Source organism: Chenopodium quinoa, unplaced genomic scaffold, assembly GCF_001683475.1.
Source record: "Chenopodium quinoa cultivar QQ74 unplaced genomic scaffold, ASM168347v1, whole genome shotgun sequence".
In the NCBI taxonomy this organism is placed as follows: Eukaryota; Viridiplantae; Streptophyta; class Magnoliopsida; order Caryophyllales; family Amaranthaceae; genus Chenopodium; species Chenopodium quinoa.
This window is the reverse complement of record NW_018744469.1, coordinates 4,886,122-4,901,812: the sequence shown is the minus strand read 5'-3', so window position 1 is coordinate 4,901,812 and position 15,691 is coordinate 4,886,122. Positions and strand designations below refer to the sequence as shown.

Below are 15,691 nucleotides of genomic sequence, written 5' to 3'. Positions count from 1 at the left end.
AAGAAGCGGAACCATGGTGAAGAAAGAGGTCAGGCGGCCGCCGCCGAAGTCAAAAAATTACTTGATGCAGGGTTCATTCGGCAATGTTACTTCCCAGATTGGGTTGCAAATGTGGTACTTGTTAAAAAGCCGAATGGCACCTGGCGAATGTGTGTAGACTACACAGACTTGAACAAGGCGTGCCCCAAAGACAGTTACCCTCTGCCCAAAATTGATAGCCTGGTCGACTCAACAGCCGGCCATGCCTTGATGAGTTTTATGGACGCCTATTCTGGTTTTCATCAAATTCCTTTGTGGAAGAAAGATCAGGAGAAGACGGCCTTCGTCACTGATCAGGGATTATACTGTTATACGGTCATGCCGTTTGGTCTTAAGAATGCCCCGGCTACATTCCAACGAATGATAAACACAGTGTTCTTTGATCAGATTGGGAGAAACGTCGAGGCATACATTGATGATATGATTGTTAAGACTAAACTTCAGAAAGATCATCTGACGGACCTCCGAGAAACTTTCGCCACACTCAGGCGGCACCATGTCATGCTCAATCCCAAGAAATGTGTATTTGGAGTTGAGTCTGGGAAATTTCTCGGATTCCTTATCAACCAGAGAGGAATAGAGGCGAACCCTGAGAAGGTACAGGCGGTCATTGACATGCAGTCGCCTCGTACCGTCCGAGAGGTTCAGAAGTTAACAGGTTGTCTGGCGGCCTTGGGAAGATTTCTAAGCCGATCAGGCGACAAATGCCTATACTTTTTCCAGGCAATTAAGAAAAAGGCAAGGTTTGAATGGGGGCCGGATGCTGAGGCCGCCTTCCAGAAATTAAAGGTTCACTTGCATTCCTTGCCAAGGCTGGTCAGCCCTTTGCCCAAAGAAAATCTCTACATGTACCTGGCCGTCTCTGATCATGCGTTAAGCGCGGTGCTCCTTGCTGAAAGGGACGGCTGTCAACTTCCGGTCTACTTTGTCAGTCACGTACTGAAAAATGCCGAGTTGAGGTATCCCCTAGTGGAGAAATTTGGTCTTGCACTCTTCATGGCTGTTAAAAAATTGAAGCCCTACTTTCTGGCACATGCAGTCGTCGTGTATACCGACCAACCGATCAAACGGCCCCTTACCACCATGGAGTCCTCCGGACGAATGATCAAATGGGCCATAGAAATGCAGAGTCTCGAAGTTACTTTCGAGCCTAGAAAAGCAGTGAAGGGGCAAGCCTTTGCTGACTTTATTGTAGAGATGACTCGTCCTCCTGACTCTCAAGTTCCAGACCAAGTCTGGAAGGTATATGTGGACGGAAGCTCTACTTCAAACGGTTGTGGAGCAGGCGTCGTATGTCAATCTCCAGAGGGCGACAGGTTCGAGTATGCTCTACGCTTCAGTTTCCAGGCTTCAAACAATGAGGCAGAATATGAAGCTTTACTAGCCGGGATCCGCATGTGTAAGGCGGCCGGGGCAAGGAAAATAGACGCCTGTTCTGATTCACAACTGATAGTGAGTCAGTACAATGGCGAATACGAAGCAACACATCCGGCCATGATCAAATATTTACAGGCGGTCCGACAAGCAGTCGGCTCCCTTGAGGATTTCCATCTGATCCAAGTACCGAGATCAGAAAACAACCAGGCAGATGCACTCTCGAAATTAGCATCATCCGCCTCCTCCGATACTCCTCGAACTGTGTTTTGGGAAGTAATGGAGAAGAGAAGCATCGAGGAAAATCCTATTGGAATTCTAGACAGAAGCTCAACCTGGATGGATTCAATCAGGGCATATCTGACAAACGGTACACTGCCGGATGATCCTCAACAGGCGGCATCACTGAAAAAACGAGCCTCCTGTTTTGAAATGATACAGGGGGAACTGCACAAGAGGGGGCACCTTCAACCCTTCTTAAAGTGTGTTACTCCTGAAAAGGGACGAGAGATACTAGATGATCTTCACTCTGGTTTCTGTGCTTCCCATATAGGTGGTAGGATGCTTGCTCAAAGGGCAAGGCGGCAGGGCTACTTTTGGCCTACTTTGGAAGCAGATGCAATGGAGATGGTGAAAAAATGTGACAAGTGCCAAAGGTTTGGCAAATTAATTCACCGTCCGGCTACTGACCTCACTACCATTCACAGCCCACTACCGTTTGCTAAGTGGGGCATGGACATTCTGGGTCCATATACGCCTGCTACAGGCGGCAGAAGGTATATACTTGTTGCCGTTGACTACTTCACTAAATGGGTAGAGGCGGAGGCTGTAAAGGGAATCAAGACGAAAGATGTAATTTCATTCATTTGGAAAAACGTCATCACTCGGTTCGGGGTTCCCATGTCTATGGTTTTTGATAATGGTCCCCAATTTGAGACGCCTGTTCTCAAAAGCTGGTTGGGAGACCAAGGAATTGGACATTACTTTTCATCTGTCGGCCGTCCACAAGCAAACGGCCAGGTAGAAGCCTTTAATAAAATCATCTCAGACGGTCTCAAGAAAAAAATTGAACGAGCAGGCGGCCTATGGGCAGATGAACTACCACATGTTCTTTGGGCCATTAGGACGACTGAAAAAGGGGCGACTGGAGAAACTCCATTCCTCCTAACTTATGGTGCAGAAGCTGTTCTTCCAATAGAACACTACGAGCCGACTCTTCGAGTAATGCTATATGACGAAGAGGCAAACTGGGAAGCTATGCGCCTGGCATTAGACTCACTTCCTGAAAAGAGGGGCAATGCTGTTTTGCGCCATGAAATCTACCGCCTGAGAATGACTAGATCATACAACAAAAAAGTGCACAGGCGTCCACTCAAAGTAGGGGACTTTGTACTTAGAAAAATGGAAGCAGTTGGTAGGGCTAACGAGTCTGGCAAACTAACTCCCAACTGGGAAGGACCCTACCGAATCTATGCGGAAGTCAGGGACGGTACCTACCGTCTGGAAACACCAGACGGACAACCGTTGCCTCGAACTTGGAATATAGATAACCTTAAGAAATATTTCTTTTGAATGATGTAAAGTAAAGAGCTACTTAATAAAGTTGGCACTTACTATTCAATTTTGTAATACGAGGGGCATGCCGTCTGTACCTTTACAGTCGGCTACTCTCCATTGAGTTTCACTCTTTATCTTTACAGGGGCATGCCGTCTGTTCCATTACAGTCGGCTACTCTCCCTCGAGTATTTTACTCACAATACTTAGCTAAAAAGTTTAGGGCCTGGCCGATCCTGTAACTAACAGGCGGCTACCCTTCTTTTACTTAGCACATACGTTCACCAAGAACATACCAAGGCCACTGGCCGAATGATCAGACCAGGCGCCTAGTCAACTGATCTAACTTTTAAAAACTAATCCGATCTGTCCCAACATTATAGCAGGCGTCCGGCGGCATCCATTCGGATGAAATTCGTCGCAGAGAGCAGCTCCCTTTTGGGTGGAACATTGTTCTATAAACTAATTACACGGCACCTATACGACTGTCCCAAAGGGCAACCACGTAGCCGTTTTTGAGACAAGGATAACTCTATCACTAACCAAACCAGTGGTAGCAGTTGACATCTGAGTCAGATGACCGCCTGTATTACTTGGGATAAATGCAGGGGGTACCTATTGAGTTAATAGCCAACAAACATTGGCGAATCAAGGGGTCTAGCCGGTCTACGCCGCCTGGTACCTCTACTTCTCAAACAAAAGTGACGGCGACTGAGTAACTCCAAAGTTAACTCATAGTCACTCCTTCAAATTTGGTATGGAACCTAAAAAGTTTGAGTCGTCCGCCTGTTTTATACAAACAAGGGCACTCGAACCCCTATTCCTACTGGATAACCTATTGAGTAAATAGCCAACAAACATTGGTAAATCAAGGGGTCTAGCCGGCCTACGCCGCCTGATACCTTTACTACTCAATCAAGATTGTGACGAAGACTAAGTAACTCCTATGTTAACTTAATAGTCACTCAAACTTAGTACTGAGCCTAAAAGGTACGAGTCGTCCACTTGTTTTTAATAAACAAAGGCTCTCAACCAATACTCTTGCTAGGTTAACAAATAACAAATTAGAGGCCAACATTTGCAATAAAGGGAAACAACCGGTACCCGCCGCTTGTTTTCCTACTTAAATTCCTTGGCTACTTGGTAATTCTATTTACTTGGTCAAATTAAATAAAAAGTTCGAATACCGATTGATTAAATGGCCGACTGATCATCTATCCTGGAAACAGACAACCAGTCGTCCAGGGGCATAGGCGGCATACTTACTATTTGTACCTGTCTTAACGTTCGGCCATACACAACAGTCTGTCTAGTGAGCAAATTTCAAATACTTAGACAAATTTGAACAAAAACAAAAAATTTGATTAAAATGAGCCGGCCATAAAAGACCAGCAGAATATTCAAAACCCCGGCCCCCTGGCCGGGTAATTACAAAGCAAACGGCACGCAGGCCGTGAAAAGAAAAAAAATACTTAAAGCTTAAGAAGGGGGCAGTTCAGTATCAGCAGCAGCCGCCTGGTCAGCACTCTTCTTGCTGGACTCGGCCTTCGCTGCATCATCTTTTGATGCCTTTCCCCCAAGTGGCACAAGCGCCACAACAGGCTCTTCCTCCTCCAACGCAACGTCCATCGCCTCTTCTTCAGCAGCCGCCAGGATCTGTTGATTATATATTTCCGAACACTAGCGGTACGTTCTTTCCCATGAGGCAAAGTCGGCACTGGGGAACAGTCGTTCCCAGGTCATGCGTTGGATTTGGGCGGAGTCTTCCACCATCTCCCGGACGAGCTCTTGTTTTTCTTGCTCGGCCTTGTCCGAGAGCTCTTGGGTAAGACTCTTCTCCTGGTTCACCAGGCGTTCTTTTACGTTAGCCAAAGATTTCTCCATGGCTTCGTAAGAGTGCATTTTCTGGCGAAGGGGTTTCAGCTCGGCTTTAAATTTGGTGACGGTCCCCTCCAGCTCGTCAACCTTCTTTTGGGCCGCCTCTAGCTGAGCCCGAACAGCGGCGGTCGCCTGCGCCTGATAATAAAGAAGATCAATGGTCAGTACTTCATTTTGGGCAATTTGAAACATTGCTTTATCACAGCTGGAGGCGGCCATAGCCTTTGCGGCCTTTACCTCTTTGTTTTTCCGATCAATCGGCTTGCGAAGGCTGTTGACTCGGAGCAGGGCCTAAGTACAAAGAAAAACAGGCGTCAGTTTCCAATCATAAGGGTTAACAGGCGTCCTGGAACTTCAAAAGGGTATACCTCAGCTAGGATCCCCGAAATTCCATCGAGGTCAAGGGTGCCGGCACCCTTGACCGCCTCCCTGTCAGAGGGAGGAACTACTTTAACCATTGACTTGGCTACCTCAACCAAGTCAAGTCCCTGGGGGCCGGCTGCATTAAGCAGAAGGAAAAACAAGTTAGACCTAATCAAGAAGGAAGCAAGAGTGAGTTTTTACAAGCAAGTGTCCATACATCTAGGCGGCCCCGCCTGGGTTTTTGAAGAAGTGGCCGGCTGCTTCTCAGCCGCCACTGTTTTCCTGGAAGACCCAGGAGAGCTTGCAACAGTCGTTCTCCGGGCCTTGGGGTCCGGCTGTTGCGAGGAAGAAGCCCTTGGAGTGCCAGACTGAAAACAAAAAGAGTTAGTATATGCATAATACAACTTAAAGGGGAAGAGTTTTCAAAGCTTACCAAGGGTGCCTCCTTGCTGGGGGAGTCGGCGTACGACTGCTTCATTAGCGAAACCCGCAGCATGGCCGCCGCAGTCTTAGATGCTGTTATTTTACTCATGGCGTCGGCTGAAAGAAATAAACAGCAAAGTTAGTAAAAATCCCAAGTAAACAAGGCGTGAAAAAACAGAGTATTCGTCAGGCCGGCTACCTCTAGAGCACCGACTGCCGAGGCCACAGGCGGCCAAGAAGTACTCATCATAGAGCCACTTGAAGCTCGGGACGCAGTGTAGGGGTACTTGCTCTCGTACCCCTGAAGTAGAGTTCGCCCTAGTCTCTACTTTGAAGAGTCCTTTGTCTAGGATCTCTCTTTTAGCCTTTGGGGGAACAGGCGGCATGCTGCGGCCGCCTGCAAGAAGAGGCGGATCCCTGTTCCACTTGTTAAAACGTTTGTTCAGCTCCGTGTCTGAACTCTCGATAATAAGGAAGGTGTTCCGCCAATCCTTCCATTTGTTTGCCTTACCTCTCGTCATGAGGTAACCCCTGTGGCTTGTTAGTTGATACCAGCCGGTACCTCCCGACTTAGGGGTCCGGCTGAGATAGTTCATCTGGGCGAAAGCCTCAAAACTTGGCTCCACCCCGTTCAGTTCGCACCCGGCCACATAGCCGAGTACGTTTACCCAAGAGTTGGGGGCTAACTGCCATAACCCCAGATCATACCCATCTAAAATCCGCTGAACAGCCGGATGTAATGGGAAGCGCAGACCAGCTTTGATGGCCGCCACATAGCAGCCAAAACAGCCGTCACCATAGCTGGTACCAGCCGGCCAGACGACAGTATCTTCTGGATCCGGCACAAACAGTAAATACTCCGGGCTCATTTTGTGGTTAGCAATAAAGCTCGCCACGTTGTCTCGCATGGTTGCGATCCGGCCCCGGGGCACCCTGCAGTAGTAGGGGGTGTTTTCCTCTCTGTAAGAGGCGGACGGCTCTGCCCAATTATCCCCCTTCTCCACTGCATGGGAACTTCTCGCCTCTTGTAGGCGGTTATGTTTTTCTTCTGAGTCAGAAGAACTATGGTCAGAAGAACTATGGTCAGAAGAGCTGGAATCGGACTCGTCCCCTGACGAGTCCGAAGAGGACGACTCCTCCCCTCTCCTAGAGGGGCCCGCCTCCTCTCCCTTAGAAGGAGCAGAAGGTAAATTAGACATGTCCACGGTTAGATGAGAAGGGAACACCTTGGTCCCTCTCTCAGAACTGTCAGCTTGACAGTCGCCTCGTTCCACATCTGGCGCCTGGTCAGATGTTTCGCTAAGGAGTACCCTTTGGGAGGAGCCGTCTGAGTTTGATATTCTAGCAGTCTTTTTTGTTCTGGCCATCACGTTCTGCATAGACACAGATTCAGTCGGACTTTGTATAAAGGGCAAAGATGGGTCCAGAAAAGGGCAGGCGGCACTCCTAGTCCTAGATTCAGCCGTCCCCGGTGACCGGCTGATCACTAACTTAGGGCGTGTCGTGTGCTTCCATGGTGCCATTTCAAAAAATAAAAAGAAAATTAAGAGTAAGAGAACTGAGTTACCTGAACGGATGACAGTTGATGAAGTCCTGAAAGTTCGGGTCAGTCGGCTTGTCAGAACAGGCGGTAGGCAGAAAAAGTCCGAAAATGTCAGAGCAAGTTCAGGGGTCCGAATGTTCTCGCAAAAATTCTCAAATGTGAAAATGACCGAAGTCAGCACTTCCTTTTATAGGCAAAATGAGAAGGCGAAGGGTCGCTTCCGAATTCAAATTTGGGCGGGAGAGTCTCCCGGCCGTCTGCAAGGTGACACCTGTAACGGGCCGTCGCCTGTCACCGTGCGACGCCTGTCACAGGCGACACGTGACCAGTCGCGTGCCACCTGTGAGGGGCAAATGATTAGCGGATTTTTACCCACCAAGCGCCGTTTGACAAGTGGACCAACCAGGTTCCGCCACGCGTCCTCCACGGACCACTTAAGACACGCCACGTGTCCACCCATGCCAAATGGGACAACCGGCCATCAAGGCCCATTTCAGTCTAGAAGCCCGATCGGCCCTAGGTTTACCTTAAACCTAGAGAGTTGCACGCTTCCCAAGGCTATAAATACTCGATTAATCCTCATTAATCGAGGGACCGAATAATTTACGGAACACACTAATAACCGGCTGATCTCGCTAGCAAAGCAGATTACCTACATTAAATACTCTCACCTAGAGAGACCTTATTACTTTAATTTCTGTATTAATTACTCCTTAATCAGGTACTAACTTGACCGTTGGAGGCGGAGCTCTCAGGAGTCTCCGTTATTTTGCAGGTACAGGCGTCCGGTTCCAGTCTCGGAATTGTAGCTCTCCCGCAGGACATCAGAAAACCCCGAAACACCCTTCATTAGTATAAACACTGCATATTTTGTAAGTCTATCCACCACTACCCAAATTGTGTCATTTCCACTCTTTGACATTGGGAGGCAAGTCACAAAGTCCATTGAAATACAATCCCATTTCTATCAAGGAATTTCCAATGATTGCACAGTTCCTTGTGGTCTTTTGTGTTATATCTTCACTTTTTGACAGGTTAGACACTTTGCCACAAATTCTGCAACTTCATTCTTCATTCTGGGCCACCAATACGTCTTTTTCAAGTCTTTATATAGCTTGTCCCCTCCTGGGTGTACTGAGTATGGTGTATTGTGACCCTCTTCCATCAATTTTCTCTTTACCTCCTCACATTTTTGTGGTACACACCAACGACCTTTGTACCTTAAGCTCCCATCTTCATGAATTCTGAAAATCGTGGCTTTTCCTTGCTTTATTTTCTCACGAATCCTATCCAATTTCACATCTCCTGCTTGGTTTTCCCTTATCTCATCAAATATTGTTGGTTGAATACTTAGATTCGCAAGTATGCTTGCTGGAACTCCCCATTCTACTACTTCTAGATTCATTTTCCTCATTTCTCTACATAACTCATCAGCCACTATCAAAGTATTCAGTCCATGACTGGTTTTACGACTTAGAGCATCTCTGACTACATTTGCTTTCCCCGCATGGTATTGTATGTCTAAGACATAATCCGTCGTATACTCTAACCATCTCCTTTGGCGTGAGTTTAAATCCCTTTGAGTGAAAATGTATTTCAAACTCTTATGGTCTGTGTAAATCCTACATTTCACTCTATACAAGTAGTGCCTCCAAATCTTTAGCGCAAAAATGATTGCAGCTAGTTCTAAGTCATGAGTAGGGTAACTTACTTCATGAGTCTTTAATTGTCTTGATGCATATGCAATCACCTTCCCATTTTGCATAAGTACACATCCTAGACCATTCTTGGATGCGTCACTATATACATCATACATTTCACTATCGTCTGGTAGTGTAAGCACTGGCGCTGTGATTAGCTTTTGTTTCAAGAGTTGGAATGCTTCCTCACACTTGTCATCCCATTCCAACTTCTTGTCCTTCTTCATTAGAGAGGTCATAGGTTTAGCAATCTTCGAGAAATCTTTCACAAAACGCCTATAATACCCTACTAAACCTAAGGAACTCCTAACGTCAGACACTGTTTTTGGCGTAGGCTAACCTTTTACTGCCTTAATCTTTGCTGGATCTACTTCTACCCCATCTTTGGACACAAAATGACCTAAAAATGCTACTTTCTCCAACCAAAACTCACACTTAGAGAACTTTGCGTAAAGCTTGTTTACCTTAGTGTTTGCAGAATTGCCCTCAGATGTTCTACATGTTCTTCTTTACTTTTCTAATACACCAGTATACATCTATGAACACTACCAAAAACTTGCTGATAAATGGATGAAACACCCTATTCATCAAGTCCATAAAGATTGCTGGAGCATTCGTCAATCCAAATGGCATTACTATGAACTCATAATGTCCATACCTTGTTCTAAATGCAGTCTTGGGAATATCTTCATTTGCAATTCTAAGTTGATGGTAACCAGACCTTAAATCAATCTTAGGAAACATAGTTGCACCTCTCAACTGGTCAAATAGGTGATCAATCCTTGGTAAAGGGTACTTGTTCTTTATGGTGACTTTATTTAACTCTCTATAGTCAATACTGTTTGGGGGTTTTCTGTGTCCTTCGGGAGAGTTACAATTTCCTAGCAGACTTCCTTCTTACGCCTGTACCTGCACCTAGCCGACTTCCTTCTTGCGCCTGTACCTGCACAAGTAACGGAGACTCCGGATGGGGGGTGGGAGTTCCGCCTCCGAAGATTAAGTTAGTATCTTTTCGAAGTGGAATAAGAACTGTAAAAGCTTCTCGGTTCGAGAGCGTTTCAGTAGGTTTAGGCTTTGTTTGGTTTTTTGTGGTTGCAATTAATGTCTGTGTCCCATAAATGAGGTCTACCCTTACTATTTATAGTAAGGGAGAACTGTACCTCAATAAGGGTATAAGGGACACGTGTCTGCAAAGGAAATGGGCCTTTGCAGACTGCTGAAAGATTGACACGTGTCAAGCATTTATTGGGCCACGTGTCTTAGGGTATTTTCACCCTAAACAAATACATAACCTCATACTTCCATCTTTCTTCTTCACAAATAACACTGGCGCTCCCCAAGGTGATGCACTAGGTCTTATGTATCCCTTTTCTAACAAATCCTACAATTGCTCCTTTAACTCACTTATCTCTGTAGGTGCCATTTGATATGGTGCCTTGGAAATTGGTGCTGTTCCTCGAACTAGCTCTATTGTGAAATCAATTTCCCTTTTGGGTGGCATTCCAGGAATCTCTTCTGGAAACACATCCAGAAACTCATTCACTACTTCTATATCCTCAGGCTTAGTTGTCTCCTCGAGCTCCATATTCCTCACACTACAAAAAATACACTATATGCCCCTTCTTAATATACTTTGCCAATTTTAACACAGATATGATCCTTGGGCACTTGGTTTCACCATGCATCCAATATTTCACCAACTCATTATCAGCTGTAGTCATTTTTACTTTCTACGATCGACAACTAATCTTTTCATTATACTTGCTTAACCAATCCATTCCCAAAATGACATCGAAGTCACTCAATTCAAACTCAATGAGATTCGACAAAAACACTTTTCCTTCGATTTCTAAAGGTACACCTTTAAAGGTCTTGTTACACTTTACTACCCCACCCGTAGGAATAACTAAAGGCAAATCTACTTCATCTACGGTTTTCAAACAGTTTGATAACTTTGATACAATGGCCTTTGAAACAAAAGAAAAAGTCGCACCAGAATCAAACAAGACTTTAACAGGAATAAAGTTAATAGAAAAAGTACCAGTGATGACATCTTTTGTGGAATCAGCCTCATGCCTACTCATCACACTCAACTTTCTTGTAGCTCCACCTTTCTATTGGTTATTTCCATTATTATTGTTTGTTTTCACCGCATTCTGCTGTGCCCCCTTGTTCCCAGAATAGTTGTTATGTCCCTGAAAGTTCCTTTGAGCCCCTCCTTGATTATTTCCCTGCTTGTTTTGATTGGGATCCTTGGAGAAACATTCATACTCCCTGTGTCCTAACTTGTTGCAAGCATGACAGGTAACCAAATTTCCATCACAATCCCTACCAGGGTGGTTATTCTTGCACCTTTTGCAAAAATAGTGCCTTCCATCCTTATTACTTCCCTGATTAGAGTTCTTAGCTCCACCATTAAAGTTTCGTCCTCCGTGACGATTGTTGCCTTGGAAATTATTGTTGTTGCTGAAGTTGTTGTTATGGTGGTACTTTTTCTTCTTAAAGTTATTTTGGTTACCTTGCGGGTTTCTAGAATTTTTTCCCACCTCTTTTCTCTTTTCTTTCCCTTCTATCTCAGCTAGCTCTTTCTTTTTCTTCAGCTCCAACACATAAAGATGTGCAGCTCTCCCATACACCTCATTCAAGGTTTCAAATACTTTCCCACACAGCTTAACTGTAAATTAGTAGTCAGTCCACTCTCAAACTTCCTAACCTTAGACTTTTCTGTAGCGACAGACTCCTTAGCAAATCGTGACAGCTCTATAAACTTGGTGTAGTATTCCGAGACCGACATATTCCCCATTGCAAGATTAGAAAATTCCTCAGCTTTTTGTTTCTGTAAGAAGCTAGGGTAAAACTTGTCCCTAACCTTCTCTTGAAACATAGTCCAGTCAAATCCAGGTAATCCCCTTAATTTAGCTTCATTTTGCTGCCACCAAAGGTCAGCTTCACCCCTAAGGTAATAGGTAGCACAACCTACTTTCGAGTTCTCTGGACACCCTACTGCCCCAAACAGTTTCTCAAACTCCCTCAACCAGTTTTCTAGTATAGTTGGATCAGGCTCTCCTTGATAGGTCGGTGGTTTGCTCTGCGCCACCTTCTTAAATAGCTCTCCATGAGCATCTACAATATTGGTTGAGTTCCTTGCTATTTAGGCAACAACTGCCAACTGCCTCACAACTTCACTCAACTCTCCTCCATCGTTGTTGTTACCACTCTCTCCTACCATCTTTCTTTATTAAAAACGGTCTTGGCTAGCTCTTAAGTTAGACACCCATCTATCTAACTCACACTCTTGATACATACACAGTAAATTTTAAGCTAACAAATTGGGATTTACAAAAATTAAAATTCCCAAAATTTGCATTTTTTCAACCAAATATTGATTGCTAACCAACTACACATTTAATAAAGCATCACATTAATAAATAAAAATAATTCCCATGGATTCCCAGAGTTCATAATTAAATCATTGGAATATTTTTTTAGTATGAAATGGCTTATAGAAGTAGTGATACGAAATGAATGATTTATTAGTAAAATGAATTATTGACAAGGAAATAAATGGAATTTTATTGCTGAGTAAGAAAATGAATGGAATACTGAAATAAAATGAGTTTAAATAACTTATGCAACTACACTGTAAAACGGTGGGTAGCCCATTTACTTAGGTTAAATAACCTTAAAGGGCACCTGTCCCAAAGGACTAAAAATATTAATCATTTACACCAGTTGGGGATAATTCAATACACATTAAATAACATACACACATTCGACTCAAAAACAGAGAGTGAAACACTTGGATATTGAGGGTGTCTGAGACAGCCGGATGATCACTCCTTTCCTAAGAGGAGCCTGACCCCCCCTTTACATTCCGCACTTTTTACATCCAAACACGTTTTAACTTGATCGTCGGAGGCGGAACTCCCACCCCCGGGAGTCTCTGTTGTTTTGCAGGTACAAGCGCGTGAATCCAGTCTTGATGTTGTAACTCTCCTGTAGGACATCCAAAAAACCCGAAACAATCACCCTAAGAAGAGAAGAACTTCTCGACTGATGACTAGTGGAAGGGGAATTATTCCCTACCGGATTTTCATAGTAATAACTGGGATATGGAATATGTAAGTGCTGGCAATAATCTTTCTCAACTTTAACAAGGTAAGAAATCAAGTATCTGTAGTCAAGGTCACTGTCCATAGAAATTTTTGTATTTAGAGTAGTTTGGAATGTCTCCTGGTAAATAGAAATCAGAGAATTTTGCTTTGACAGCAAGATATGGGGGTTCATCTGGAAGACAGTGAATAATCATAGCAGAAACACGATAAGGAAGATCATAGTGCTTGTCTCCTAAGACATTGCTCATGTGGGAACAATAGAATTGGATTTTGTTGACATAGTCAAAAGGATGTTCATAGTCTTTCTTGATTAGTGTACCAATTTGGGAAAGTTTGCTAGGAAGAATTGGCATCTTGAAAAGGAAAGGGTTTAGAAAAGAATTCCGTTCCCCAATAAAAACAATACAATTATTGCATGAATTAGGTTCAATGTTTAATCAAACAATTTTACTCATTCCTAACTACATAATCACATGCTTTAAATCAATTCACATGATCAAACATCACAACCTAAACTTTAATGCATACAAGTACATAATTATTTCTAACTTATATGCCCAAATTCTTTCCTACCCAAGCTCACCAACATGCTTTTAAAAGCTTTTAACACATATACTTACCTCAATCCTTGCTTTCCTGCAAAATGAACAAACTAAAAATATTTTTGACTCTTTTTTTTTTAAAAAAAAAAATTAATTTTCAAAAATAAGCCTGAAAAAAAATCAAAATATTTGGCCACTTAAAAAAAATTTCGGACACCCTAAATAATAAAAAAAATAAGGATGTTCAATTAAAAAAAAAATTCGGATTTTTAAAATAAAGAAAATTTCGGATTGTCTAAAAAAAAACAATAAATAATTTTTTTTTCTGGTTTCCAAAAACTAAAATAAGTGAAAATAACCCTCTTTTAAAATAACTTAATTAAATAAGCACTTGGCCAAGTTAAAAACAAAACACTTTAAAATACGTTTTTGGCTTTAGTGGTAATAAAAATCTCAACCTGACTCTGATACCACTTTGTAAGAGCCTAGAAATTTCATTCCTTCTAAATACCGATTCTGTCCTTTTTAAAATACGAAATAGGAAAATCTAAGATATTACTGCCACCGTGAAAACGACTAAGGCAAATATCAAAGACTCACACAACAAAATATTATCTTTAAAACCATTTAAAACAAGTCAACTTTAAAAAGTCAAACCAAAAGAAAGTAAAGTCAAACTAAGTCAAACAAAGTCAACCTACAACTTGGAACCATTGAAGACCCTTAAAACCAAACAATATTACAAACCTTTACGTTAGTCTCATGAGCATAATAAAATAAATAATATTAAAAGCAAATAAAACACATCATATTTCTATGGAAACTAAGCATGATTCGCTCTTCACTCATGCCCATCATGAATATGCTTCATCACTTGAAAAGCTTCTCTCTACTTGTCCCCACTACTCTCCATTAGAAATGGATCGTCGTTGGGCCAAAGAAAAGACAAGGCCAAACAAACATACAAACACACAATCAGCAATGAAGAGTACATAAGCGTAATAAAACACACTAACATGCTTTCATTCTATCAACACACAACTTACCTTGATGCACCTGTTCACAAGAATACAAGACATTCAACACTTAACTAGACAAATAACTAGTCTCATGATTTAGCTTGATTACGCATCAAACGGGTTTCCCCTAACCTGCCCCAATAAAGGGGTACTAACACGGGAGCTAACCGTGCCAATATAAAATAAACCACTCGTAAGTGGCGGAATTCCTGCTCATAATAAAAAGGAAAATACAGCGTCCTGTACTCCCAGTAGAAGTTATGGTCAAATATAAATTCGCATAACTCCCCCCATATATTAATACTCAAGGTATATACGTTCCAAGAGTTTTGGTGTGTAATTTCTTTCAGTTTACGTTGTTTACATATTATTATACTTGGTGATGACTCTTAAACCATAATACAATTAATTATTGTAACTCATTCAAGCAATCAAACACACCAATTTAATTCTTGAATAATTAGTGACCACATAACTTTAATGTTGAATCCTTTTTAATCTACCTCGGTGTTAAATAACACCTTAAGCGCATAAAACACCTCAAATCCTATCCCTCGGTGTTAGAAACACCTTAAGTGCACTAAGATACCAAAATATAATTTAATCTTCATGTACATAGACATTTAAATAGCTTCTTCCTCATACTTATAACATCAATAAAAAATTATATGAACTATAATAAAATTCCCTTTTCATACTCCAAACCAAATTAAACATTTAGTTTAATTAAACATGCTCTCTAACATGCAAATAATAAAACTGTGGTTCATAGACAACATGCCAATACAACTAATTCCAAACCCTAATTCATCATAAATAGTTCATACATCACAAATCAATCACCAACATCAACCCAATCAACCAATTCCAATTATCACCTATCATGATACTATTTGGAATTAATTAAACAAACCTTAGCATGCTTCTACATATTCAATTAATTACCAAGTACGTGAACGTACCTTGAATATGATCTTAAAATCGCCACGACTAAATAAAATCACTCACTTGAAAGTCTCCTACAAACCAAAATTACAAAGAATTATTAATACCTCTTCCACACAAATTTTCAGCAATATATACCCTCTTTAAATCACTCATAAACCCTCTAAAATAAGTTAAAATTTTATTTTAAACCCT

The 15,691-nt window shown here is 42.5% G+C and overlaps 1 protein-coding gene across 1 annotated transcript; it reads right to left on the bottom strand.

The window, feature by feature from the left end:
* Nucleotides 1–10,989: 10,989 nt before the first annotated feature.
* Nucleotides 10,990–12,104, bottom strand: LOC110697600 (putative uncharacterized protein DDB_G0292292). Its single transcript, XM_021874990.1, has 3 exons — nucleotides 12,089–12,104; nucleotides 11,589–11,998; nucleotides 10,990–11,544 (listed from the first exon to the last, which is right to left on the bottom strand). The coding sequence occupies exons 1-3, from the start codon at nucleotides 12,102–12,104 to the stop codon at nucleotides 10,990–10,992; spliced, it is 981 nt and encodes a 326-aa protein (XP_021730682.1).
* Nucleotides 12,105–15,691: the final 3,587 nt, after the last annotated feature.